This window comes from Hyaena hyaena, unplaced genomic scaffold (assembly GCF_003009895.1).
Source record: "Hyaena hyaena isolate Hyena2069 unplaced genomic scaffold, ASM300989v1 scaffold_477, whole genome shotgun sequence".
In the NCBI taxonomy this organism is placed as follows: domain Eukaryota; kingdom Metazoa; phylum Chordata; class Mammalia; order Carnivora; family Hyaenidae; genus Hyaena; species Hyaena hyaena.
This window is the reverse complement of record NW_024081112.1, coordinates 916284-941991: the sequence shown is the minus strand read 5'-3', so window position 1 is coordinate 941991 and position 25708 is coordinate 916284. Positions and strand designations below refer to the sequence as shown.

General features: G+C 38.8%; 2 protein-coding genes and 1 pseudogene across 5 annotated transcripts in view; 1 reads left to right on the top strand and 2 right to left on the bottom strand.

Annotated features, from left to right (window-relative positions):
• The window catches only part of MRPL47 (mitochondrial ribosomal protein L47), a 31327-nt gene extending 19048 nt beyond the window's left edge, over positions 1 to 12279 (top strand). For all 3 annotated transcript variants that reach the window (XM_039254327.1, XM_039254329.1, XM_039254328.1), the window contains exons 5-7: positions 6216 to 6346; positions 9528 to 9623; positions 12086 to 12279. In XM_039254327.1, coding sequence (XP_039110258.1) covers positions 6216 to 6346; positions 9528 to 9623; positions 12086 to 12209 — 351 coding nt within the window. In that variant the 3' untranslated portion in view covers positions 12210 to 12279. The remainder of the gene's footprint in view (positions 1 to 6215; positions 6347 to 9527; positions 9624 to 12085) is intronic.
• On the bottom strand, positions 5716 to 6224 carry LOC120246686 (annotated as a pseudogene).
• A 391-nt stretch (positions 12280 to 12670) lies between the features above and the next one.
• The window catches only part of ACTL6A (actin like 6A), a 27635-nt gene continuing 14597 nt past the window's right edge, over positions 12671 to 25708 (bottom strand). For both annotated transcript variants that reach the window (XM_039254324.1, XM_039254326.1), the window contains exons 6-14: positions 22975 to 23069; positions 22557 to 22663; positions 22371 to 22460; positions 20729 to 20790; positions 20342 to 20456; positions 20108 to 20188; positions 18280 to 18375; positions 14981 to 15067; positions 12671 to 13151 (exon numbers count right to left, since the gene is read on the bottom strand). In XM_039254324.1, coding sequence (XP_039110255.1) covers positions 13077 to 13151; positions 14981 to 15067; positions 18280 to 18375; positions 20108 to 20188; positions 20342 to 20456; positions 20729 to 20790; positions 22371 to 22460; positions 22557 to 22663; positions 22975 to 23069 — 808 coding nt within the window. In that variant the 3' untranslated portion in view covers positions 12671 to 13076. The remainder of the gene's footprint in view (positions 13152 to 14980; positions 15068 to 18279; positions 18376 to 20107; positions 20189 to 20341; positions 20457 to 20728; positions 20791 to 22370; positions 22461 to 22556; positions 22664 to 22974; positions 23070 to 25708) is intronic.

Sequence of the window (25708 nt, the reverse complement as noted above, 5' to 3'; positions counted from 1 at the left end):
CATAATTTATCTAATTTAGTTATAAACTCTTATAAATTCTTCTGACATTTGTACTTTCTACTTAACTAGTATATCCTGGATACTTTTCCCTATCAGTATATGTAGATCTGCCTTTTCTTTTCATTTTTTTTAAAAGAACTATTTGTTTCTTTAATTTTTTTTTTTTTTAACATTTATTTATTTTTGAGAGAGAGAGAGCGAGCATGAGCGGGGAGGGGCAGAGAGGGGGAGACACAGAATCTGAAGCAGGCTCCAGGCTCTGGGCTATCAGCACAGAGCCCAATGCAGGGCTTGTATTGACGAACAGTGAGATCATGACTTGAACCGATGTCAGCCACTTAATGTACTGAGCCACTCAGGCGCCCTGGAAGTTTTGTATGTTATTTAGTTGAGTTTCTTAAGGTTTTTTGCCTGGATTGCTTACTAGGCCAACTCTTTGTTGATGTTTCTGTGCTATAGTAAATAGTGAGTACAGAACTCAGCTTTTTGCCTAACCTCAGCTGTGTCACTCTCCTTTCCCAACACTACTCAAGAGTCGTTATTGCCACTCTGCCTCTGAGAGGGGCGGCCCTAAAATACCTGCCGGGTCAAAGAATGTAGGTAGTAAAGTTTCAGTTACTTACCCTAACTAGGAAGAAGTTATTCTTACTTAGTGAAAATTGAATTCCAAAGCATATTTGTTTTTATTTTAAACTGTATTTTGACATAGTACAGAGGTACCTTTCACCCAGTTTCCCTAAGTGAATATTTTACCACATTTGCTTTATCCTTCTCTGCCTCCTTCTCTAAATAACAAATTCGTTTTCAGAAGTTTAAAAGTAAGTTATATACATGACATCCCTTTATCCATAAATAAGTATATGTTGTCAAAAAACAAGGATATTTCCTTACATAACCACTGTACAACTTTCAAAATCAGCAAATTAATACTCATATAATACTATTATCTAATCTGCAGATCTGTTTCATCAGTTATCCAGACATTATCCTTTATAGCAAAAGAAAATTCCGGATCATTTTCCAGTTGTTGTCTCTTTAGTCTTCTTTAATCTGGATACTCAGTCTTTCTTTGTGTTTCAAGACATTTATGTTTTTGAAGAGTTTAGGCTTCTTTGGATTTGTATGATGTTTCTCACTTTAATCATAGAAGTGATACTGTTTTCTTCACAATACATAATATTCAGAGGCCAAAGATGTGGATTTGTTTTGTTTCTGGTGTTCACATCAATAATATTTTACTGTGGTGTCTGCCAGATTTCTCCTCAGTGTATATAGTTACTAATTTTTCTTTGTATCAAGATCATATAGAAACATCCTGCAATTCCTCAAGCTTGCACTCCCTGGCTTTAACATCTATTGCTAAATGGGAATTTTTCTCATCCCATGACTCATGCTACATTTATTGGTTAGCTTTCTTCTGTAAGGAATGGCTTTCCCTTCACTTTCTTCCTTCTTTGCTATCACTGTGGACTCATGCATTTCAGTTTTATCCAGTGAGTTACAATTCTCTAATACCTTCATCCCAGGGTCAGTGGCTGGTGTGGGTTCCTTCAGGCTGGCTCCTGCGTCCTTCCTCATCATCCTTTCATGAGGCACAGCAAGTTGTTCTGGATTCATTTGGTACTTTTCCTGCCCCAGCCCTGGCATCAGCCATTTTACAGAGGAATACCCTGATTCCTTTTCATGGAGAATGGTGTATTTAGAAACTAAGATCTGACTGGACAGTATTCTCATTGCTACACAACATTTGTAAAGCATTGAGATTTCATTTTCAGGTATATTTGCTAATTCTGCTATTAAGGAAAGTTATGAGTAGCACATTGTTTATTTGTTGAATGGTGCTGTTACTAGAATGGTGCTGTTCTAAGACTTTTAAACTTCAGTAATAGATTACCCTGTCTCCCTGGTTTAAAAAAATACATTTTAGGGGCGCCTGGGTGGCTCAGTCGGTTAAGCGTCCGACTGCAGCTCACGTCATGATCTCGTGGTTCGTGGATTTGAATCCTGCATCAGGCTCTGTGCTGACAGCTAGTTCAGAGCCTGGAGCCTGCTTCAGATTCTGTGTCTCCCTCTCTCTCTGACCCTCCCCTGCTCATGCTATCTCTATCTCTCTCTCAAAAATAAATAAAATATTTAAAAAATAAATAAAAATAAAAAAATACATTTTAGAAGTAAGCTTCATCCCCATAGGTCATATGTATTGCACTTTCTGTATTAGTAGATTACAAAAATAATGAAAGCTTTCTCCAGATAAACTGAAATTGATCATAATTTTTTTCAGTTTTTTTTGTTTTTTGGGGTTTTTGGGTTTTTGTGCTTATGTTTGTTTAATTTTGAGAGAGAGACAGAACATGAGCAGGGTAGGGGCAGACAGAGAGGGAGACGCAGAATCTGAAGCAGGCTCCAGGCTCTGAGCTGTCAGCACTGAGCCCAACGCAGGGTTTCAACTCAGAAGATCATGACCTGAGCCAAAATCAGATGCTTAACCAACTGAGCCACCTAGGACCCCAATCATGATTTTTTAAAACCTCAAATGTACGCATCTTTTCAGTTTTGTGACATACTACTAAGGAAAATTTATCAAGAAAAAATTAAAAAGATTCAGTCTCAAGATATAAATTGAAGATGTGGAAGTGTGTAAAGACATTCTTGGCTCTAGAAGAGTTAAACTGAAAGGAAAGTTCTTCAAGGTTGGCTTGTTTTGAATAAAGTATATCTAATTGATACTTCTGATTTTCTTTCTCATCTGGTGGCATGAGCTTGAGTACTCGGGTATTAACTCTGTGGATAGGGTAACCATTTACTTTCTTTATGAGCTAACATTAGACTTCTGTCAGGAGCCCCAGCAGCAAACTTTTGTGGCCAAACCCTAATGTAGTTGGTTAACAGCCAGGCTAAGGGCTACACAGCACTTCACTCTTCTAAGTTTGTCTGTCTTCCAAATAAGATTCACCATTCTCACCCATCTTTCATTTCTCAGAGGTTTTGTAGAAATTCATATAGTTAAGAGGGAGGTACATGTTGACTCAGCTGCTCAGTGTGACTTTGATTGAAGTAGAGGAGAGCAGATGCACAGAGTGTGAACTGCGTATACAGGTTATGAGGTAGTCTATCTAAATTTATAGCTTTCACATCTCGTGGATGCTGCATCTACCTGGAGGTTTATCTTTATAATCTAATCTGTCCCCCCCTGTTTTTGAGGACTCTTAAAAGAAACAAATGTGTATATGTAATATTTCTATTTTTATGATGCTCACAGGTAGTACACATAACCAGTTAAAAATGCCTCTCAGTATTTAGAGCTATGAAACAATTTATCTCATCTGTTATGAGTCCCCAAATATGAATATTTATTTATAAAGAATATATTTTGCCCTGCCAGTATATTAATGTATACATTGTAAACTTCAATAGAAATGTTAAAAGAAAGAGATAAAAATAAATAGGGGTTCCAGTAGGGTCTTCTTGCATCTTGATGGATCATTGGAGAGTAGGATCAGGATAGACTGATACTCCATTTTCTGTAATAGCCAGTCAGGTCAGAACATCTGTGTTGGGGCACCTGAGTGGCTCAGTTGGTTAAGTGTCCAACTCTTGATCTCAGCTCAGGTCATGATCTCATAGGTTTGTGGAATCGAGCCTCGTGTCGGGCTCTGCACTGACAGCATGGAGCCTGCTTGGGATTCTCTCCCTCTCTTTCTGCCCCTCTTTCTCTTGCTCTTGCTGTCTCGCAAAATCACTGAATTAAAAATTTTTTTAATTAAAAAAAAAATCTGTGTCTGTCTTAGGGCACACTGATTAGTTGAGGCTAAAATATGGGTATTAATATTAAAAAGTAACAAATATCACTGAATAGCTCATTGAGTTTTAAAGTAACAGGAGTCAGGCTGGATCTCTGTAAGGAATCTATGCGCGTGTATCACACTCCAGACAAAACTAATTATTTACACACTCGCACACACACACACGTATATATCTGAGTTAAGTAGATTTTCCTTTAAATGAAACTAAACTAAACTTTAAAAAAATTACAGAAAGTGGTATTACAGACACCCATGTATGAATACCTGTGCCAAAAAGATTTTTAGGAAATATTTGACAGAATGGTTCTTTGACAAAAATATTCATTGATGTTTTCTGTAGCATAGTCCTTTTACGTTCTTTTTTTTTTTTTTGGTATTTGTTGTAGGTGATTGTTGTTTTTCCCAAGCCAAACTGTATCTAGTTTTATTAAAAGTACTTTTCATAAACAGTTATGGTATTTCAGGCAGGACATGGGCAGACAGTCGTTAACAGTGTAATACTACTTTTAAACTCCCTTCTTCAGTGGACTGCAGTAATCAGAAAGCCACTATAAAACCCAACGAAGTCTTCCTTTGATGCTGTGAACAGGGAAACTTTAGAGTGAGGGTTGACATTTCATAATTAGCATGTTGTTTAACAACTTTTCACAAGCCAACCCCATCTTTCAGGAAATGAAATGGTAGAATTATCAATCTGAAGCTCCACAAGCTAAAAAAGGAACTCTTTTGAGGGATTCCATCTCCATGGTAACACTGTAAAGTCCAGATTGCCTGACACACTGGGAACCATTTCTTGGGGTCAGGTTCTACAGGTCTCTCTGTGTAAGGGAGTCAAGTCTATGTTGAAGGCAGAGGAAGAAGAGGACATAAAAAACGAATTTTAGTTTTTCCACACCACAAGGCGTCTGTGTCAAGATGACTAATGTGTGTCAACATCAAGGAATCCCTTCTCCTGGGAACCAGGAGGAACTTTCTCAAAACCAGAAGGGAATGGTGTTTTTCCGCTGTATCAATCTAGCTTTGGAGATAATCTATTAGTGACATATGCCCTTCCCCCAAAACAACAATGAAGTGTTCGGTGTGCTGACAACATAGCTTAAAAAAAAGTAGAACAACGATGCTCAGCATCCCTCATCATCAGGGAAATACAATTCAAAACCACACTGAGATACCACCTCATGCCAGTCAGAGTGGCTAAAATGAGCAAATCAGAGTACTCTAGATGCTGGCTAGGATGTGGAGATACGGGCACCCTCCTACACTGTTGGTGGGAATGTTAACTGGTGCAGCCCCTCTGGAAAACAGTGTGGAGCTTCCTCAGGAAACTAACAATAGAACTCCCCTATGACCCAGCAATAGCACTGCTAGGAATTTACCCAATGGATACAGGTATATGTATCCTGTATCCTGTATGCTGATACATAGGGGCACATGGACCCCAATGTTCATAGCAGCACTCTCAACAATAGCCAAAACATGGAAAGAGCCTAAGTGTCCATCAAGTGACCAATGGATCAAGAAGATGTGGTTTATCTATATGATGGAATACTACTTGGCAATGAGAAATAATGAAATCTGGCCATGTGTAGCAACATGGATGGACCTTGAGGGTGTTATGCTGAGCGAAATAAGTCAGGCAGAGAAGGACAAATATCATATGTTTGCACGTATAGGAGGATTAGGAGGAACTTGATGGAGGAACAAGGGGGAGAAGAAGGGGGGAAATGGTGGGGGAAAGGGAGAGAGGCAAACCATGAGAGACTCTTGAATGCTGACAAAAACTGAGGACTGATGGATGTGGGGGGGAGGAGGGATGGGCATGGAGGAGGACACTTGTGGGGATGAGCACTGAGTGTTATGTGGAAACTAATTTGACAATAAACTATTGCTAAAAAAAAAAGTAGAACACAATTCTTCATTTTTATAAAACTTGATAAAAAATAGTGTTTCAAACTATACAATCACCAGAAGTACACAGTTATCAAAAATGCTCACACTTCACTTTGCATCTCCAGCACCCGCAGCTGTCTGTGCCTGGTCTGTTTTGGCATCTCCATTTTCTGCAGGACCATTCCCATCCTTGCCAGCATCAGCTTTCCCTTTTTCCCTCTGGGTACCTTCTCTCCCTTCTTTGCAGAGGCATTTGTAGGTTTGGGCTGTGGCTTTGGAGGAGCAGGTTTAGCAGGTAATTTTGCAGATCATCTTTGTAGCTTATCCTTCACCTTTAAGGCATTTCCTTAAAATGCCCTTCAGCCTTTCTCTTGGGCATGGTGGCGACGGTGGCAGGTTGTAGGCACTGGACTTGGGGATACAGGGGTGTGTGAGCTTTGTCCGGTCCAGGAGTCCTTCTTGCCTCCTCTCCTTTCTGTTGTAGGTGACTGTTGAAATTCTGTCTTCCTTCTCTCTTACCAGGTAATAGATTCCATGGATGCATTAGATAAAGTTGTCCAGGAAAGAGAAGATGCCCTAAGACTTCTTCAGACTGGTCAAGAAAAAGCTAGACCTGGTGCTTGGAGAAGAGACATCTTTGGAAGAGTCATCTGGTACATAGTTTCCATTGTGGTTTTTCTAAGATGAGAGTGGAAATCTCATGCCCCATTCTGCTGCACAATATCTTTTACAAAAACTCTTATATGAAATTTCTTACAGATGTATCTAATGTAAACAGAAGTCCCCAGACCTCTTTGGAACCCCAAGATAGGAATGAGGGTAGCTTTATTTGATAGTCTAGGCACCCCATTCTCATGATTGAATTATGTATAGGTTCTTAACAACAGTGGTTCTTAATCTTGTCAGTCATGTGACCTTTTGAGAATGATGAAAGTTATAGATCTTTTACCCAGAAAAATGTACACATGCACATAGAATTTCAGAGGGTTATAAAACACTTTGAAGCTAATTTTAGGACATGCACCTACCCATTAAGAACTTGAGATTAGGGGCACCTGGGTGGCTCAGTTGGTTAAGCAGCCAACTTCTGATCAGGTCATGATCTTGTGATTCATGAGTTTGGGCCCTGTGCTGACAGCTCAGAGCCTGGTGCCTGTTTGGGAGTCTGTGTCTCCCTCTCTCTGACCCTCCCCCACTCAACTCTCTCTCTCTTTCAAAATAAACAATAAAAATTGTTTAATTAAAAAAAGAACTTAAGATTAAAAAAAAGTTCTCCAAAAGAAAAAAATTCTCAAAGAATAAAGCCACAGGAACCCTTTTCAAAAAAAGTATTGGTGCCATTGCCATCAGGATACGATCTAGTTCAAATTATGAAAAGGTTTTCATTAGATCTTTCCACATTTTGTCCTCTATGTCTAGCTCCCAAAGTCCTGTCAGACCCTGGGAAAGGATCTGATAATAAACATTCAAACTGAGGTATAAATAATTGAGATCCAGTGTAGTCTCTCTTCAAGGCTTTATTTACATTTGGATTGAGCTGCTAAAAGGAGGCATACCTAGTAGAATTTTTAAACACTGATCAGCTAAATAAGAGGCATTGTGGATGGTTGGAGACCTTCCCTGTACTCTTGAAATTACACCACATAGTAGTGCTTATTCATTTGACAGGCTTTTTTTTTTCCTTTTTAAGGAGAGAGCACACAAGTTGGTGGGGAGGCACAGAGGGAGAGAGAAAAGAATCTCAGGCAGGCTCCAAGGTCAGCATGGAGCTGGAGATGGGGCTCAGTCTCACAACCCTGGGATCATGACCTGAGCCAAGATCAAGAGTTAGACACTCATCTGACTGACTCACCCAGGCACACCTGGTAGGCTTTTTAATGGAGTTTGCAGTAATAGGGCTGCTTGGAGCAAAATGTAGGGGAGTAGTTGTATGTCTGTAACGGTTTAATCCAGTACAGAAGAGAGAAATAACCAAAACATCTAACTAGAAACATTATTTTCTACTAATTTTTATTTGGACTAACCCAATTGAGGTCAGTTAGGGAAGGGTAAGGATAAAGGAGAGAATCTATATGAGTGCTAATCTCTTCTAGGTTTTTTAAATTTTGCTTTTTAACTTTTCCAGAGCTAAAAAAGTAGTAAAGTAAATTATATCTTCTTTCCAATGCAGCTTATTAATATTCAAACATTAATTCCAGTACCTTTTCCCTAATTTTTTATTGCATGTTACAGTATTTATTTAAGATAGCCTTCCAGATGCAGACCTCCTTCTTAAAAACATTTCTTCTTTTTTTTCTGTCAAAAAGAACATGTAGCAGTAATATCGGAGATTACTATTTGGATATGTCATGCCCTTGTCTGTTGAGAAGGAGTAGTAGATTGTCATCCTGATGAACTAAGGGAAATACAATACTGTTATCTATCCTGCTTAAAGCATGGTCCATTATTTCTTGAGGCACTGTCTGTCACATTATATAGTAAAAGCTGAAATTACAAAGAGATTGGAAATTTGGCTTCTGATATTACAGATTAATCTTGGATTTAACCAATCAGAAAAGATTGGCCAAATGGCCTGAAATTAATCCTCCTGTTACTTTTTTAATTGAAATATTTTCAAATGAATATATATATAGAATGAATTCAAACTTCCTTTTTCCCCACTTAATCTAATGATTTTTTGGTTTCATTGTATTGAGATAGATGTACATACCAACATCAGTTGGTGTAATCTATTTATAATTTAAAAACACAAAACATAGGGGCGCCTGGGTGGCTTAGTTGGTTAAGCGTCCGACTTTCGCTTAGGTCGTGATCTCGCGGTTCATGGGTTTGGGCCCCGCGTTGGGGTCTGTGCTGACTGCCAGCTCAGAGCCTGGAGCCTGTTTCAGAGTCTGTGACTCCTTCTCTCTCTGACCCTCCCCTGCTCACGCTGTCTCTTTCTCTCTGTCTCTCTCCTAGAAATAAATAAAAAACATTAAAAAAAAAAACACAAAACATACATATACATGTATATGTCAAATTATATTAAATTATGTATTTATATACATGTGTATATAAAGTAAGTACATATGTGTGGGGTTAAAAGTACAAAATATATCTGGTAATGATACACTCCAGTTTATGGCTCAGAGTTGCTGTGGAAGTACAGAACTTAAGCGGTGTCTTGAAATATTTATATTTTTTTTTCGGGGCGCCTGCGTGGCTTAGTCGGTTAAGCGTCCGACTTTCGCTTAGGTCATGATCTCGCGGTTCGTGGGTTCGAGCCCCACTTCAGGCTCTGTGCTGACTGCCAGCTCGGCCTGGAGCCTCTTTCAGTCTGTGACTCCCTCTCTCTCTGACCCTCCCCTGCTCATGCTGTCTCTCTCTCTCTCCTAGAAATAAATAAAACATTTTAAATAAATATATTTTTTTTTAAAAGTGATCTGAAGCAGACATTGCAAAACATACATACACTCATGAACTCAGTGGGTCCATGAATGTACTTTTTACTTTTTTCTTTTTTCTAAGTTTAGAGTATCATAATTTAGAACCATAAAAGTTGTAAAATTCGGGGCGCCTGGGTGGCTTAGTTGGTTAAGCGTCCGACTTTCGCTTAGGTCATGATCTCACGGTTCGTGGGTTCAAGCCCCGCATCAGGCTCTGTGCTGACTGCCAGCTCAGAGCCTGGAGCCTGTTTCAGAGTCTGTGACTCCCTCTCTCTCTGACCCTCCCCTGCTCACGCTGTCTCTCTCTCTCTCCTAGAAATAAATAAAACATTAAAAAAAATTGTAAAACTCTTTGAAAAAAATATTAAATATTTTCTATTAAGGCAATATCTTTTTGCTTTTTTGGCAGGCACAAGTTCAAGCAATGGCCTATACCTTGGTACCTAAATAAAAGATATAATAGGAAACGATTCTTTGCAATGCCCTATGTGGAACGTTTTGTAAGGTGAGCACAACCTAAATACCTTTGATTAAAAAAACTTAACTTACATCAGATAATACAAGTTAAGCTCTTACATAAGTAATACATGTTTATTGTGGAAAAAAATAGAAAAATTGGGTAGAAAAGATGAAATTAAAGTCTTATGTAATCTCACCATCCAAAATAGCTTGTTAGCATTCTAGTGTATATCCTTTCAAAAATTTTGTATTGCCTTTCTATTCATCAATCTGTATGTATGTTATTAAATCCTTCTGTAATGTGAAAAGGAAGGTACACATACTTCAGTTTACATAAGATAGGAGCTCATGTTATTGCAAGGTTGATGAAATGAAAAGGGCCTAGGGTGAGGGGAGGAGCCTGCTGCATTATATCTGCAGTCATGTTATCCTGCAGAATGGTGGTTTCCAAATATTTACTACAGCAAATTTTTTTCTGCATTAGGTTTATTATAGGGCATCTGTTATAGAGGAGTGAAGTGGTCCCATGAGCCCCCAGCTAATAGTTATAAAAACAAAGAAGGATTTTAGAAAACAGCTATTTTAGAACACTGGATCCACATCCAAAAGCAGACAGAAACCAAACTGCAGTTGGAGGGGGAGAGAATTACAAGTTTGTGGTTTCAGGGCAAGCATGCTACTCAACTCCCCATGGCTGTGGCTGTAGAGAGAAGCTGGGTGGGGAAAATGTCAAGGTTACTAACTAAAGGTGCTAGTAGTCAGAATTCAAGGCAGGAAAACAGCTGGAAATTTAAGAAGGAAATTCTGGCAGCACAAAAACCACAGCTTTTAACAGCTGCCTTCATCAGTTCTTTAAAAACTAATGTTCTTTCCTAAGAGCTTGTTTCCATACCAAACAAATAAAAATACTAAAAAAATGATTTAAACAGGAATGAAATAGATCTTTAAACTGGCTTTAAGGTATCTTGGTACATTTTAGAATCACAGTTAAAAATTTTCATCTTCCCCATTAAACCAGTTACCTCTCTTCATTTCCAGTTTTATCTTTGTGATGTGATTTATAATAAAAAGTAAATATATTTGGTCTCCCTCCTTGTTCCTGACACAGGACTCCTAAAACCCTTGGAATTTTCTGTGGTGGTGGTGTCGTCGGTGGTGTCTTTTGTTATGTTAATGACTTTTGGAGAGCACCCAAGAATGGGGCTAGTTGCTACAGGAACCAACTTGGGATAGATGGTTGAAACTTTCAGTCCCACTGCCTGACTTCTGGAGAGGGAAACGGGGCTGGAGGTGAATCAGCTGCCAGTGGACAGTGATTTGCTCTAATCAAACACGCGTTTGTAATGAAGCCTCCGTAAAAAGGACAGGGTTCAGGGATCTTTTCTGTTGGTGAGCGTATGACTGGAGGAGAGTGGGGTGCCTGGAAGAGGGCATGGAGGCCTCATGCCCTCTCCCCACTCCTTGTCCTGTGCACCTCTTGTGTCTGGCTACTCCTGAGTTTATATCCTTTTATAATAAATCCATACTCTAGTAAGTAAAAAAAACGCAGTTTTTTTACTCTACTGAGTAAAAAAAAACAAAAGCGTTTTTTTCCCCTCCACAATTTCTCTAAGCCTACTGTGCCATTGGTCTTTTTGTCCCTTAGTCATATAAACTGAGGCTATAAATGACTATGAATCCAGTGTTGCTTACAGGCCTAATACATATTCTAATTATTCTGTTTTTGAAACTATCTTTTTTAGCCTTAACTTCAGAACATGCATAATAATCTTCTGAATATTCTTAAGAATAGCAAACCTTGGGATGCCGAGGTGGCTCAGTTAAGTGTCTGACTTTGGCTTAGGTCACGATCTCATGGTTTGTGAGTTTGAGCCCCACTTCTGGCTCTCAGTGTGGAGCCTCCTTCAGATCCTGTCTCCTTCTCTCTGCCCCTCCTGGATTCATGCGTGCTCTCTCAAAACTAGACATTAAAAAGAATTAGAATAGCAAAACTGTATTCTTCATTCTATTTTTATGGGTTTATTTTTTTTTAATGGCCAAAACTTAGTTGGAGCAAAGACTGAGGACTGTAATGGGTAATCTGATTTCAGCTTGATCTTTATACTTAATTTACAAAATAGTTTATATTTTTAAAATACACACCTATCGGGGCACCTGGGTGGCTCAGTCGGTTAAGCGTCCGACTTCAGCTCAGGTCATGATTTCACAGTTTGTGGTCGGGCTCTGTGCTGACAGCTCAGAGCCTGGAGCCTGTTTCAGATTCTATGTCTGCCTCTCTGTCTCTCTCCTCTCATGCTCTGTCTCAAAAATAAGATAATCTGTAAAAAAATTTAAAAAAAAACAAAACACACCTATCTTGGTCTTCACCCAAATAGAATTCTTAGCTCAAATTTCTGTAACCACCCCCACAGCACTGCATACTAAGTTACTCACTACAGTCTCTTAGTTCTATTGTTTTATTTTATGTACTCATGCCTATTGATCATTGGCACTATGCTTTTATTCTAGATTGAGAATTGAGAAACAAGCCCGCATTGAAGCAAGGAAGAAAAGTTTAGAGAAAAAGAAAGAAAAATTTCTTCAGGAAAAGTTTCCACATCATTCGGAAGCCCAGAAATCAAGTATTGTCTAAGATGTCTGAATTCTTAAATTTTGTTTTCCTTGGATAATTATCTATCTACAAAAGTAAATATGTATTAAGTAAGTTATAAAGAAATTGTGTTTTTAGTTAAATGACTACCTCAACTGTTTTAAGGGTTAATATGGCATGTTAACTCTGCAAGTGGTCATGCTTCGGCCAAAATTTTTTGAAAATCAGGTGTAAAGTTCAAACACCCATTTTATAAGTTCTGACATCTAAGCAGACTAATCTCACCTGTACCTTAGAGTGGGAAAGTGATGTCACCTGCAATAGCAAAGGCAGTAAGGCCACTTTTGGAATTAAGGTAACATTTCTACTATTATGTTAATAGCATATGAAGCGGGTGTGGACATTACTTTTAATAAACAATGAGTACTTTCACTCAATAATGACAGTTATGTTTAGTAAAACTTAAAGTAGTTAAGTCACAATACAACATTAATTCAAAAAAGTATTTCTGGAATGGGTAATAATTTTTATTTAATTTTGCAAGCCTAAGGTAAAAAGCATAGGCAATAAGTTTTACTAGTCAATAAAAAACCAATTCTACCAATCACTGGTAATTAATATACTAAACAGAGTTGAAAAGCATTTACTGAAAGCAAAATATTTAGAGAAAATAGACATTTATACAAAATTATAAAATGCTTGTAATAAGAATAAGTGCATTTCAAGGAAAGCACAAACTTATCTTAATTTATAGAGCCAGTTAAAGCCTTAAAAAATTTAAGTGGAAATTGAAATATGCAAAAATGTATAAACATTCTACAAAAGATGGTCACTCTTTTCCTGAGTACACTAAAGCTGTGGAACTTAAGGTGACACGGGAAGGCAGAGCTCTGAGAACTCTCCTCAAGGTCATTTCCTTTCTACACACTGCTTCCCTCCTTCTTCATATTCTTGTTTGGAAATCCACATCTGTTGAAAGGTGCCCTGTAAAATGGAAAGAAAGGTTATATGTTGTGCCTTTTTATTAGAAAATGCTTTTTAAATATCTTTTCATAACTGATCTTTGGGGCACCTGGGTGGCTCAGTCGGTTAAGTGTCCAATTGGGCTCAGGTCATGATCTCGCAGTTCGCGAGTTCAAGCCCCACATCGGGCTCTGTGCTGACAGCTCAGAGCCAGTAGCCTACTTGGGGTTCTGTGACTCCCTCTCTCTCTCTGCCCCTCCCCCACTGTGTGTCTCTCAAAAATAATCAACATTAAAAATTTTTTAAATTAAAATAAAACTTAAGGGGCTCCTGGGTGGCTTAGTCGGTTAAGCGTCCGACTTTCGCTTAGGTCATGATCTCGCGGTTCATAGGTTTGAGCCCCGCGTCAGGCTCTGTGCTGACTGCCAGCTCAGAGCCTGGAGCCTATTTCAGAGTCTGTGTCTCCCTCTCTCTCTGACCCTTCCCTGCTCATGCTGTCTCTCTCTCTCCTAGAAATAAATAAAAAATATTAAATAATAAAACTTAAAAGTGCTCATCAGGAGTAGGTTAAAGTTTTAAAAGAACACACACAATAAATAGTGTACATAAGCACTACAGAAGGTGGAAAGGAGGAAAATGACCAAAAGAGGAAGGAAACTAGGCTACATCAGTAATAAAACATATAAGCAGAAGAAATCCATTCTCTAAGATTAACTCTATTGAAGTGAATTTGCAATGGTGTCTAGTTTTGATCTAAGATCTAGTAAAAGACTGGAAATAGAATACATAAATAGACAGTTATAAAACATTTACTAGCTTAAAAATATTTAGTAGAGGGGCGCTTGGGTGGCTCAGCTGGTTAAGTGTCCAACTTCATCTTGGGTCATGATCTCAGGGTTTGTAGGTTCAAGCCCCACATCAGGCTCCGTGTTGACAAATCAGAGCCTGGAGCCTGCTTCAGATTCTGTGTCTCCCTCTCTCTCTACCCCTCTACCACTCATGCTCTGTCTCTCAAAAATAGATATTAAAAAAAAAATTAAAATGTTTAGTAGAAATACTTCATTGGGGCTCCTGGGCGGCTCAGTCATTAAGCATCTGACTTTGGCTCAGGTCATGATCCCACAGTTTGTGAGTTCAAGCCCTGCATCAGGTGAGTACCAGCCCTGCTTCAGGTAAAAAACAAAAACAGGCCCTGCTTCAGGCAAGCCCCATTTCTCTCTCTCTCTCTCTCTCTCTGCCCCTCCTGAGATTCTCTCACTCTCTGCCCCCTCGCTCACTTGTACCCCCCCCAAAAAAAGATCAAAAAAAAAAAAAGTAAAGTACTTCCTGACATTTACTTTGGCTGCTCTGAGACGAAGGGGAAAATCTCCAAGTTTAGGGTGCAGATAACTACAAGGATTTTCCTGCTGATTCAAGACAGGCACCCATCTAAGCAACATGAGAAACCCAGCACCATGACTTCAACTATTTGCCCCAAGAACCAACTCCTGACTCCTCGACCTCACCAAGAGGCCAGGGAGCAACCAGAACCTGAGAAGGAATGATTTAACTTTAAATGTGCTACAGATAAATCCTCAACAGTGCCAACGGGAGAATGAAAAGGGCAGGAGTATGTTAGTAGAATCCCTACCTTTGAGAAGGGAGACTGAAATTGGGCTGACAAGTAGTTACTGATAAGGCACTAAAGCGTTTTGTTAAATTAGAATATGTAACTCATTTGACAGTTATAAGATACAAAGATAAATGATGCACTGGAATTATTTTTAGTCTTTTTACTAAATTTGGTTTATATTCACTGGTACACTTACATCATTCAATAAAACTATTTTCAAAGTAGTTTAACTACTAACCAAAGATGCTAGAATGGAGCCACCAATCCATGAACTAAACCTCCGTTCTACCGTTGTATTATTTGCAATCAATTTCAACCGCATGCTCTAAAATAGAGAGGGAAGAATAAGTATTAGTACAATCAAATAATGTGACAGGTGACTCAATTCAGAAAATTCAATTTTGAGGACTTAACAATTGGTTCAAACACCAATTACACATGATTATTTTGCAAAACCTAGGCCAATAGTAGGCATAGGTTGAATTACTACCTAGAAAGTACTTTGATTATGGCTTTAAATGTATAATATTTAATAATTATATAACCTTAGAAAACTGCACACTAAAAAGTATGGCATTCACAATGATATCCTAGAATAATAGCAAACACATAATAACACTTACCTATAAATCAGGTATTGTGCTAAGTGCTTCATATATTTCCCATTTCTTCCAATGCCAAATACCACTACTGTCCCAACCTGCTACCCTTTGTATAGACCTCCTCCCCTTTCTAACTACTACTTTTTTAGTATCCTATCCTAATTCCTATCCTCTTCGGTCACTCCACCCACTCCTCCACTTCCAAGTCAAAATGCAGACATTAGATCTCATGTTTTTTATTTAAAACTGCTTTCCTCCCAAATGAGTATTTATGTTTTGAACTCATACTCTCTTGATAAACATGGTTTTGTGGCTCAGTACTATTGCTTCCTGTCTCCCTGCATAAAGAGATTTCCCCCATACCTAGGCCTTTGTTTCCAGGGGTAGTTCTCAAATTATTGATACTCTCCTATTATTTTATATGAACACAAATTATGTGTTCATGTAGCAGTGAAATAAATGTATATATTTTGGGAGTAAAATATGTGATATGGGAGGAGGGAGTGCTTGGGAGCAGGAGGGATGAACATGGATTTTTGTAGATGAGGAACTGGTTGGTATCTGTTTCAATGAAATTTTTTTCCTGCAAAAAATTTCATTTATTTTTAATTGCTTCCTAAATGACACGGATAATATCTAACTGCTCTTGACCAAACCTTGGACAGCCCAAGTCTGTATTTGTTATTCTGGGATTTACTATCAAATCGAATGATTAGTATTATAATAAAATTCTATTCCAGACTATATCTCCAAGAATGTAGTAAACACAGGTTAAGCATTCATCCTGTGCCTATATCAATATTTAAATAACTTAAATAACAATAATAAAAATGTTCCACATGTAAAATGTTCCTTTATATGAAAAACAAAAAGACTGCCAAATATACAAATTTTACAGATACTATTAGGACCCGTGTAACCCCTAATAAGTTTCCTTTAATGTAATAACTAATACAAAGTACATACAAAAAAACTACTTGATGGAAGTTTTAAAATCCAAAGATTATGACTAGGGGCCCTGGGGGGCTCAGTGGGTTGAGCATCTAACTCTTGATTTCAGCTCATGTCATCTCATGGTTTGTGAGATCAAGCCCTGCATTGGGCTCTGTGCTGACCGCGTGGAGCCTACTTGGGATTCTCTCTCTCTCCCTTTCTCTCTGGCCCTCTCCTGCTCGTCCATTCTCCCTCTCTGTCTCTCTCTCAAAAGAAATAAACATTTTTAAAAAAATAAAGATTATAACTACTACTCTGTTATCAATGTGTACCAGACCTTCTCCCCAAGCCACATTCTTCGAATCCTTTTAAAAGTTTTCACAATTCACCCAGTGATCTTTTTAAAACAAACATAGGAGCTCTGCAGTCCCCTGCCAAATTTTATCCTGTAAGTTCCCTATTAATAAGCAACATGACCTGGTACCCATCTGTGTGGCTGGAGCTGTGTCCTCCAAAGAGATATGCTGAAGTTCTAATCCCTGGTACCTGTGAATGTGATCTAATTTAGAAATAGGTTCTTTGCAGATACAATTAGGATACAATTAGGATAGTCAGGATAAGATCATATTGGTGGGGCAGCAGCTCGGTGGCTCAGCTGATTGAGTGTCTGACTCTCGATGTTGGCTCAGGTCATGATCTCATGGTTCACAGAATTGAGCATTGCATTGGGCTCTGCTTCGACAGCGAGGAGCCTGCTTGGGATTCTCTCTCTCTCTCTCTCTCTCTCTCTCTCTGTCTCTCCCCCACTTGCATTCTCTTTCTCTCAAGTAAACATTAATTAAAAAAAATAATAAGGTCATACTGGAGCAGAGTTGGGCCCTTAATCCAATATGACTGGAATCGTTGTTTTTTTTTAATTATTTTTGAGAGACAGAGAAAGAGAGCTTGCGGGGGAGGGACAGAGAGAGGGAAATACAGAATCTGAAACAGGCTCCAGGCTCTGAGCTGTCGGCACAGAGCCCAATACAGGGCTTGAACCCACGAACCGTGGGATCATGACCTGAGTCACAGCCAGACACCTAACTGACCGAGCCACCCAGGCAGCCCCCTGGAGTTCTTATAATAAAGAGAAGAGACCTGTGAGAGAATGCCCTATGACAATGGAGACGGATTGCAGCTCCAACACTTCCGTCTAAGAAACAAAGGACTGCTGGCAAACCATCAGATGCTAAGAAGAGGGAAAAGAATTCTCAGCTCTACTTTTCAAAGAGCATGGCCCTGTGGACATGTCAATTTCAGACTTCTAGCTTCCAGAACAGAGATAGGATAAATTATCTGTTGTCTGAAGCCACCTAGTTTAACCACCTAGTTTAGTCTGTGGTATTTTGTTACAGCATCCCTAGAATATCAATACATCATCCATCTTTCCAGCCATATCACTTCCCACTTCTGCACAGACTACAAGCCAGTTACTTTGAAGTACTGGAATATGCCACTTTCCCTTCATATTTTGCACATGGTATAACTCCACTTAGATATTCTTTCTTAAATTACCAACCAGCTGAACTTCTATTCATTCAAACAGCTTCTTCATGAGGGAGTTAAGTGCTTGCTCCATAGTGTTCCGTAGAGTGTCTCATTCATGACATATGGAACCACTGAGCACATTACAGTCTTTATTTTTGTCTATTTGTCTATTTGTCCTAGGGGACTGAGCCTTTAGTGGGCAGGGACTATATTTTAGAGCCCTGGTGCCTAGCACACTACAGGTACTTGAGTATGGAATCAACGAATAAAAGATTCAAATAGTACAAGAGTAACTAGAAGATGTCATCTATGAAAATTTGATGAACAAGGGATATTAACTTTATTTAGGTAACACTGTTATCAAGCACACACAGAATATCAATCGACTACTGAGAAACAAACCTTCTCTCTAAGACTTCACCAGCGATGAGGACACCTGTGACTGAAAAATACCACTAAAGAACAAACAACTTACTGGGGGAGTTTTCTGAGAGAGCTCTCTATTCAACCTGTCAGTGAAGCTCTGTATTAGTGTGTTTCCTCCAGCCACTATAACACTGCCATAGAGACCCTAGGATAAAAAAACAAAAATAAATTAGTTCCAAATGTTTCCAAGTTTTAAACGCAACTACAACTAAAACTATGTCCTCCTCTACAATTTACCCTTTCTTTTTAAATATTTTTACTTCCATACAGACCTTGTAGCTTAATCCAGTGGCTCTCAATCCTGGCTGCACATTCAACTCATTTATGGAATTTATAAAACGTCAATGCCTGGGGGCAATTACTAAAAAATCTGGGGATGGGGCCCAGACAAAGGTTTTGTTAGTTTGTTTAAAACTCGAGTTGATTCTAATGTGCATTAAAGTTTAAGAACCACTAACTTACAGTAATTATTCTAAAACCCAAGCATAATTTTTTGGCAGACAGCTGCCAATATTTAGTTAGAGGTGTATTTTATAATGACTTCATCTCAGAATGCTCATGTAGAAGTTAACAGTATTTAAAATTAGACAATGAGATTATCTAATGATTATGATGGATAATGCAGAATCTGATAATATCCCTGGCCAAAATGACTGTGACCTTTCTCTTCTGCAGGGGTATTAGGCATCAGAACCACATGGGGAACTTTTTCAAAAATCACATGCTGATACCTCCCTAAACAGTAAGAGTATATTAACCTGTAATTTGCATGTATGCATCAGAAAGCTAAATGTCAGCCTGTTTTTAAGTTGTTGTTTGAATCCCTGTTAGTCAATATACATGTCAGCCTGTATGTTTTTAGTGGCTAAGTTCATATTTTAAAAATGTCTTCCAAATGTCTAAATCATCTAACTTTTTTAAGAGAAAATGGAAACCAAGCATCCCCTCTGCAATCAACATGAGTTAACTAAAGGAGAAATCTCACCAAAACAGAAAGTTATCACAGTCTTACAGTAAGTATAATTCAATCAACTGTTTTCCCCCAAAGTGGCCCTGAGTTTGGGCTAAGGAAATTCCATACTTAATCCCTAATCATCTTAGAAGCAGCAAGTGCCTGCTAGGTGGCTAGTTGAAATGAACATTTTTTCATAGTCACCCAAAAGTCTTTTTTGAACAACATGGTTTTTATACACCCCTAGCTAGTAGCACTATGCTCTAAGCGAATGAAATCAACTCCAACAATATCTAGGCAATATATGCTGGCTACAAATTGAATCTAGGGTTTAGCTAACATATAATCACCCTAATAATTAGTGTATATATATATATATATATATATATATATAACATGGAGTATTTAAAACTTGGCAAAACACAAAAATTATGAAGGTTAAGAAGATATCTAAATTACACTCCATGTAAAAGTTACATAATTTAAACCCATACCTTCCTGAACACTAAAAACAGCAAAACTACTATACAGAAAAAAAAATCAGTAATATATATTTTGGCTTGTCACATTTTAGGAACTCTCTAGAACATCACCATCCAAAAGAACTTCCTGTGAGAACAGAAACATTCCTTATCTGCACTGTCACATTGTAGCCATTTTATAATGTGGCTAGTGCAACTGAAGAACGGAATTTAAAATTTTTACTTATTTTAATTTAAATTGGCACATGTGGCTGGTAGCTACCACACTGGACACCATAGCTCTTACATTTTGCATTTTTCCTTTTCTAGTACTTTGTATTTTTACACATTCTAAAATGGACTTCAAAGTGAATGGCCAAAGTTGCCAAATTAAATAATGATTCAAGGGCATTTCATTACCCTAAAAGATACCTTTATGCCATAAACAGGAGGCTGACACTTACTGGTCTGATGTCAATATCACACATTCCCACACTTGTGGTGACAACGTGACTGACTCCCAGCATTGTATTTCCTGATAATCCCTACAACAAAATGAAAATGAGTAGTCACACAGAAGAACTTCAAACACAGCATACCCAAAAATTTCTAGTCAGTCTTCTATAGGTTTTATATAATTACACAAGAGCTCCATATTCACAGGAAAGGCCAAGCTGATTATGAAATAGCGTTCACACCTTTACGTTGGAAGGGTCAAACAACCCTTCAGGAATCTTTAACCGCTCTGCTCCGAAGTCACAGTTGTACCCATTGGGGAATTCATAATGAACAGTTGGCATCTGTGCAGCTACTCTGAAAACATAATAAACATTAAACAAAAAACCAAAAAAACCCTCTTCAAAATTATGAACTAAGAAATTATCAACATGTAAGAAAGCAGAGTGAGAATATCTTTTATGTTAATCAGTATTTTAACTTTTTACTGTTAGACAAATTAAGCATATTCTGCAATTTTTAACAAAATGAATCAATTTCTTTCCTTAGTTATGAAGTATTCAGTGCTTAAAAGATTAGTATGAAGGTTTTAATGGGTTATTGTAAGTCCTGTAGACAAGAAAACATACTGTTCATCATAGGTTGAATCTGATACTTGAAGTACTGAAGCTTGAAAATCCTGGATAACACACTATGGATAAAAAAAAAAAAAAAAGTTTTTGAGAAACAGATTATGGAGACTTGTCTTTGCAATTTATACTTTTGTAACATTATATTTAAAATACTTTTCTTAATGAAACTAGAACACATTCCTGGATGGCTATGTCTTTTCAAGGCTATAAATAAATCTACCCAGCAAGGACTCTGAGTATCAAAAAACCCAATTTTAAGCATTTAAACTAGAAACTAAATTATAACATGTTAAAATTACAACAGTTATGGAACACTGATGAGATAAAAATAATCAGAAACCCCTGTACCTACCACAGTCCTGCATAGCAAAACTGGTTTCAGAACACTGTTTTTTCCTTAAAAATAAGCCTAGACTTAGATGATTTCATTATTGAATGTATATATATATGTGCACGTGTGGCATCTTATGTAACTTTTAATGACTGTATATAGTTTAAAACAATTAAAAATTCTGCTGTGAAAGACATATGACCTCTTGGCTGCTAAAGAAAAATCCTGCCTATGGGGCGCCTGGGTGGCTTAGTCGGTTAAGCGTCCGACTTTCGCTTAGGTCATGATCTCGCGGTTCATGGGTTCGAGCCCCGCGTCGGGCTCTGTGCTGACTGCCAGCTCAGAGCCTGGAGCCTATTTCAGAGTCTGTTATCTCCCTCTCTCTCTGACCCTCCCCTGCTCACGCTGTCTCTCTCTCTCTCTCCTAGGGAAAAAAAAAAAAAAGAAAAGAAAAATCCTGCCTAATCTCTAGGCAACATTGTTAATCAACTTCACAATTTTCCCTTCTACTGAACACCCACAAAAAATCTTTATCTATAGGTGCAAAAAAACCTGTCAGATAGGATTTATCCCTCGTGTATTAAATTATGACTTTCAAATCCTTTTACTATTAGAAATGAATGTACATCTGTAGTGTGAGAGGTTTTACTCACCTCTCCTCCTGTCAGTAAGGTGTATGTTCAGAGACGGATTTTTTAGTAAAAGAAAATCTTATTGGTTCCTTGCTTTGAATAAGGACACTTGTTTTTATATGGCTGACCGGTGTTAAAAGAGCGAACATAACTGAGCCACACCAGCAGGTCTCTATAGACTAAAACCATTTTCTTAGACAAAAAAATGTACTGAATACCATAATACTTGTTTTTACTCCAAAACCAAAGTTCCTTCAGGTCTCATCATAGTAATCCAAATGAATATATATACTAGCTTGTTGAGATAATTTGACAAACATGAAAAGCACCCCTTCCTTCTCAAAATATTAATTTTGTTGGCAAAATATCATTAAAAATATAAAGTGCTCACTTCTATTCAAAAACTTACAGCCTAGGGTCAGTTAAGCATCTGACTCTCTATTTCAGCTCAGGTCACGATCCCACAGTTCATGAGTTCGAGCCCCTCATTGGGCTCTGCACTGATGGTGCAGAGTCTGCTTGGGATTCTCTTCCTCTTTCTCTGCCCCTCCCCTGCTCACATGCTCTCTCTCTCTCTCCCAAAATAAATTAAACACACACACACACACACACACACACACACACACACACACATTAGAGCCTATAAAACTTTTGTTAAGAGAATAAAGGTTCTTACATTACACATGTAGTTGTGCCAAGACCTTGTAACCTGTGGCAACTTCTCTTTTCTTTTCCAGTTTGCTGGAGATCCTTCACGAACAGCTTCCTGAGTACAAAGAGCACATGCTAGGTTAACAGAGTTCATGACATGGGGTGGGAGGCTGGAGACAAATTCCAAAATGAAACCTCAAGCATCACCTACTTTTGATGCAATCATATATGGAGGAATCAGTTCTATATTCATTTCTTGGAAGAGTTCTCTGCACTGCATAGTAATAAAGTCTCCAGCAAGAGGGGATTTCACGATGCCTATGACAACAGATTAAACAAGGCTAAGACAAGACAGCATTAAACCCAAACTCCCTGGGACAAATTTCTTCTGTGTATTTACATATGAATAATCTTTTCAAGTAGAATCAACTGAACTCTCTAAGCATGAAAGAAGCCATGCATCAGTTTTAAATATGCATTATATACTAAAGGTTTTTTCAAAACTCCTAAAAAAGAGATATTATTTGGAAACTGATATGACTTGCTGGTCCAATTCACTGCTCTATTTCATTATCTACGTTCTCATGGCAGCTAACATCATCTCCGTGCACCCTAGTTAAATGCATTACCTTGCTGAAGGACATAGCCATCGTGGACTGGGATTGCAGTGGTGTGAGTAGCTCCACTGTCCAAAATAAGACCAGTGGAACGACCATTGGCAAATCTAGTATAAAGCATTAAGGAAAAGAAAGTATCAAGGTTCCAAAATAATGTTTAATATAAAGGAAAAGTTTCCTTTTTAAATGTGTGTTATGGCTTAAAATGTGTTAATCTAGGGATAAATATTGGTGTGAAGTAACTCTGGCTTCTAGACAAATAACAATAGGCAAGACTTCTGAAATGATGGTGAAAGGAAGTCAGAGAGACCTTTATCCCAGAGAGACATCTGTTAAACTGGCCAAAATTAGCACAATCATTCAAACTCCCTGGAGCCAGAGTAAATGACTTAAAACAAACTAAGAGGCAATAAGCAAAATCAAGAGAAACCTGGTAAGAACAGTGGGAGGCTGTGGCATTTGAGCTAGGAACCAAAACCATTTTCCACACAGGATTAAAGAAAAACCATCTCAGCAGTTTGGCAGCTGAGTGGCAGTTCCCACAACTCAATGGGAAAGCTACTCCAGGTGGATTCAATGGCCAGCAGATATTGGCAGATTCCATCGTCCACAGCTCTCTACTGCAGAAGGCCCAACTGTGTGAACATCATAAACCAGTATTTAGGAGCAGGGCCATTCACTTGGTCATCAAGTATTTACTGTGCATCTATTACATGCCTAGTCAGAAGTCTGGTGCTTAATCAGGGAGGGTAGTCCTCTTGGCACTGAAAATCCTATGCACAGAAGGCACAAAAAGGTGACCCAAAATGGACTCTGCCCTGAAGGATATCCTGTTTAATAGAGATCAGTAAAGCTGGGAAAATGACAGCTCAGGGTGCCCCAGGGATACTGGGGAAATGCAAGTAAGCTAGGGAGGAGAAGGCGGGGAAGACAGGAATATGTGGGAAGGCCAGGAGGCAAGAGGGTATGGTGAGGTCAGGGAAGTGCAAGTAGTCTGGCAGAGCCTGAAAGAATGTGGAAGAGGATTCTGGCTTAAAGCAGCTGGCAGTTAACAAAGATTATTAGCACGGCAGTGGGAAGAATGGGGTAGAGAGGAGGAAGGGTTGCAGTAATCCCTCAAATAGCTTGCACGTAATGCAGTGGCGGTAGAGAGAAATAAATATCTGAAAGGTAGTGGGGCGAAGAAAATAGGTCTTGATGACGGACTAAAGTTAAAGAGGAAGATTTCTGGTTTGGGCAACTACACACAAGGAGAAGGAAGAATTTTGAGGGGAGATATTAATTCCACTTCAGACATACTGAGTTTCAAGTGCTGAAACAGAGAGCTAATAGAAAATGCTCCACTAGGGCAACTGGACTTGAGCCTGCAGCTCACAAGAAGGATCTGAGATACAGGATCAGATACAGATGTGGAATTTGTTAGTGTGTAACTGGGATCTGAAGCCAAGGAAATGGATAATTGAAAGAGCCTGTCAAGAGAGATGAAGGGCTAACAGCAGAAAACCAAGCAATGGGTAAGGATGATCAGAATCCATGAGAATCGATGGCCAGAAAGACAGGTTGGTAATTTATCTTTGCTATTACTGTCACTCTTTTTGGCCTCTGGTCAACTATATATAAAACATTAATTTTATGCTTTATAAGTACAAAGTGTCAGATACAGTGACACCACACTAAAAAGTGACATAAAATTATGTGCACCTTCCTATAAACAACAATCATAAAATCTAGACAAATTATCTTAAATGATCATTTTAAGATACTGGAAAGTGTTCAAAAGCAGTCAAAATTTATTCTCATAAAACTGCAAACGGGGGCGCCTGGGTGGCTTAGTCGGTTGAGCGTCCAACTTTCGCTTAGGTCATGATCTCGTGATGCGTGGGTTCGAGCCCCGCGTCGGGCTCTGTGCTGACAGCTCAGAGCCTGGAGCCTGTTTCAGAGTCTGTGACTCCCTCTCTCTCTGACCCTCCCCTGCTCACGCTGTCTCTCTCCTAGAAATAAATAAAACATTAAAAAAAAAAAAAACTGCAAATGGAAGGGGTAAGAAGTCTGTAGCTAAAAATGCTCCCCAGCTCCATGGGTATGGCTTGGGAAAGCAGTGGTGGAAAACTGCAATTTTACCACCTTGAGTGAACAGTAAAGGGAGTTCAGGGCTGGAAGAAAAGCTAGACACTTAAGCCAGAGAACCACAGAATGTGAAAACCAAAATCAGAGTATAAAAAGTACCCAAATCTCTGACCGACTGCTGTACTATTCAGGGGCAGGACTTCAGGGGGACCAACACAAACATGGAGAACAAAGAGTAATCCACTCTTTGTAATTTTTTAAATGTTTATTCATTTTTGAGAAAGAAAGACAGAGCATGAATGGGAAAGGGGCAGAGAGAGGGGGAGACACAGAATCTGAAGCAGGCTCTAGGCTCTAGCTGTCAGCACAGAGCCTGATGCGGGGCTCAAACTCGTTAATGGTGAAATCATGACCTGAGCTGAAGTCGGATACTTAACCGGCTGAGCCCCAGGTGCCCCAAGAGTAATCCACTCTTGATAATCAGAGCAGCACCTAGGAGTTCTGTGATTTTGCTACATTTTTAGCTAAATGCATTCTCTAACAGTATGCAGCCTGGACCACAGAAAAACCTTACTAGCTTGAGGGGTCAAGAGAAGAGAGCCTGAGGGGCGCCTGGGTGGCTTAGTCGGTTAAGCGTCCGACTTTCGCTTAGGTCATGATCTCGCGGTTCGTGGGTTCG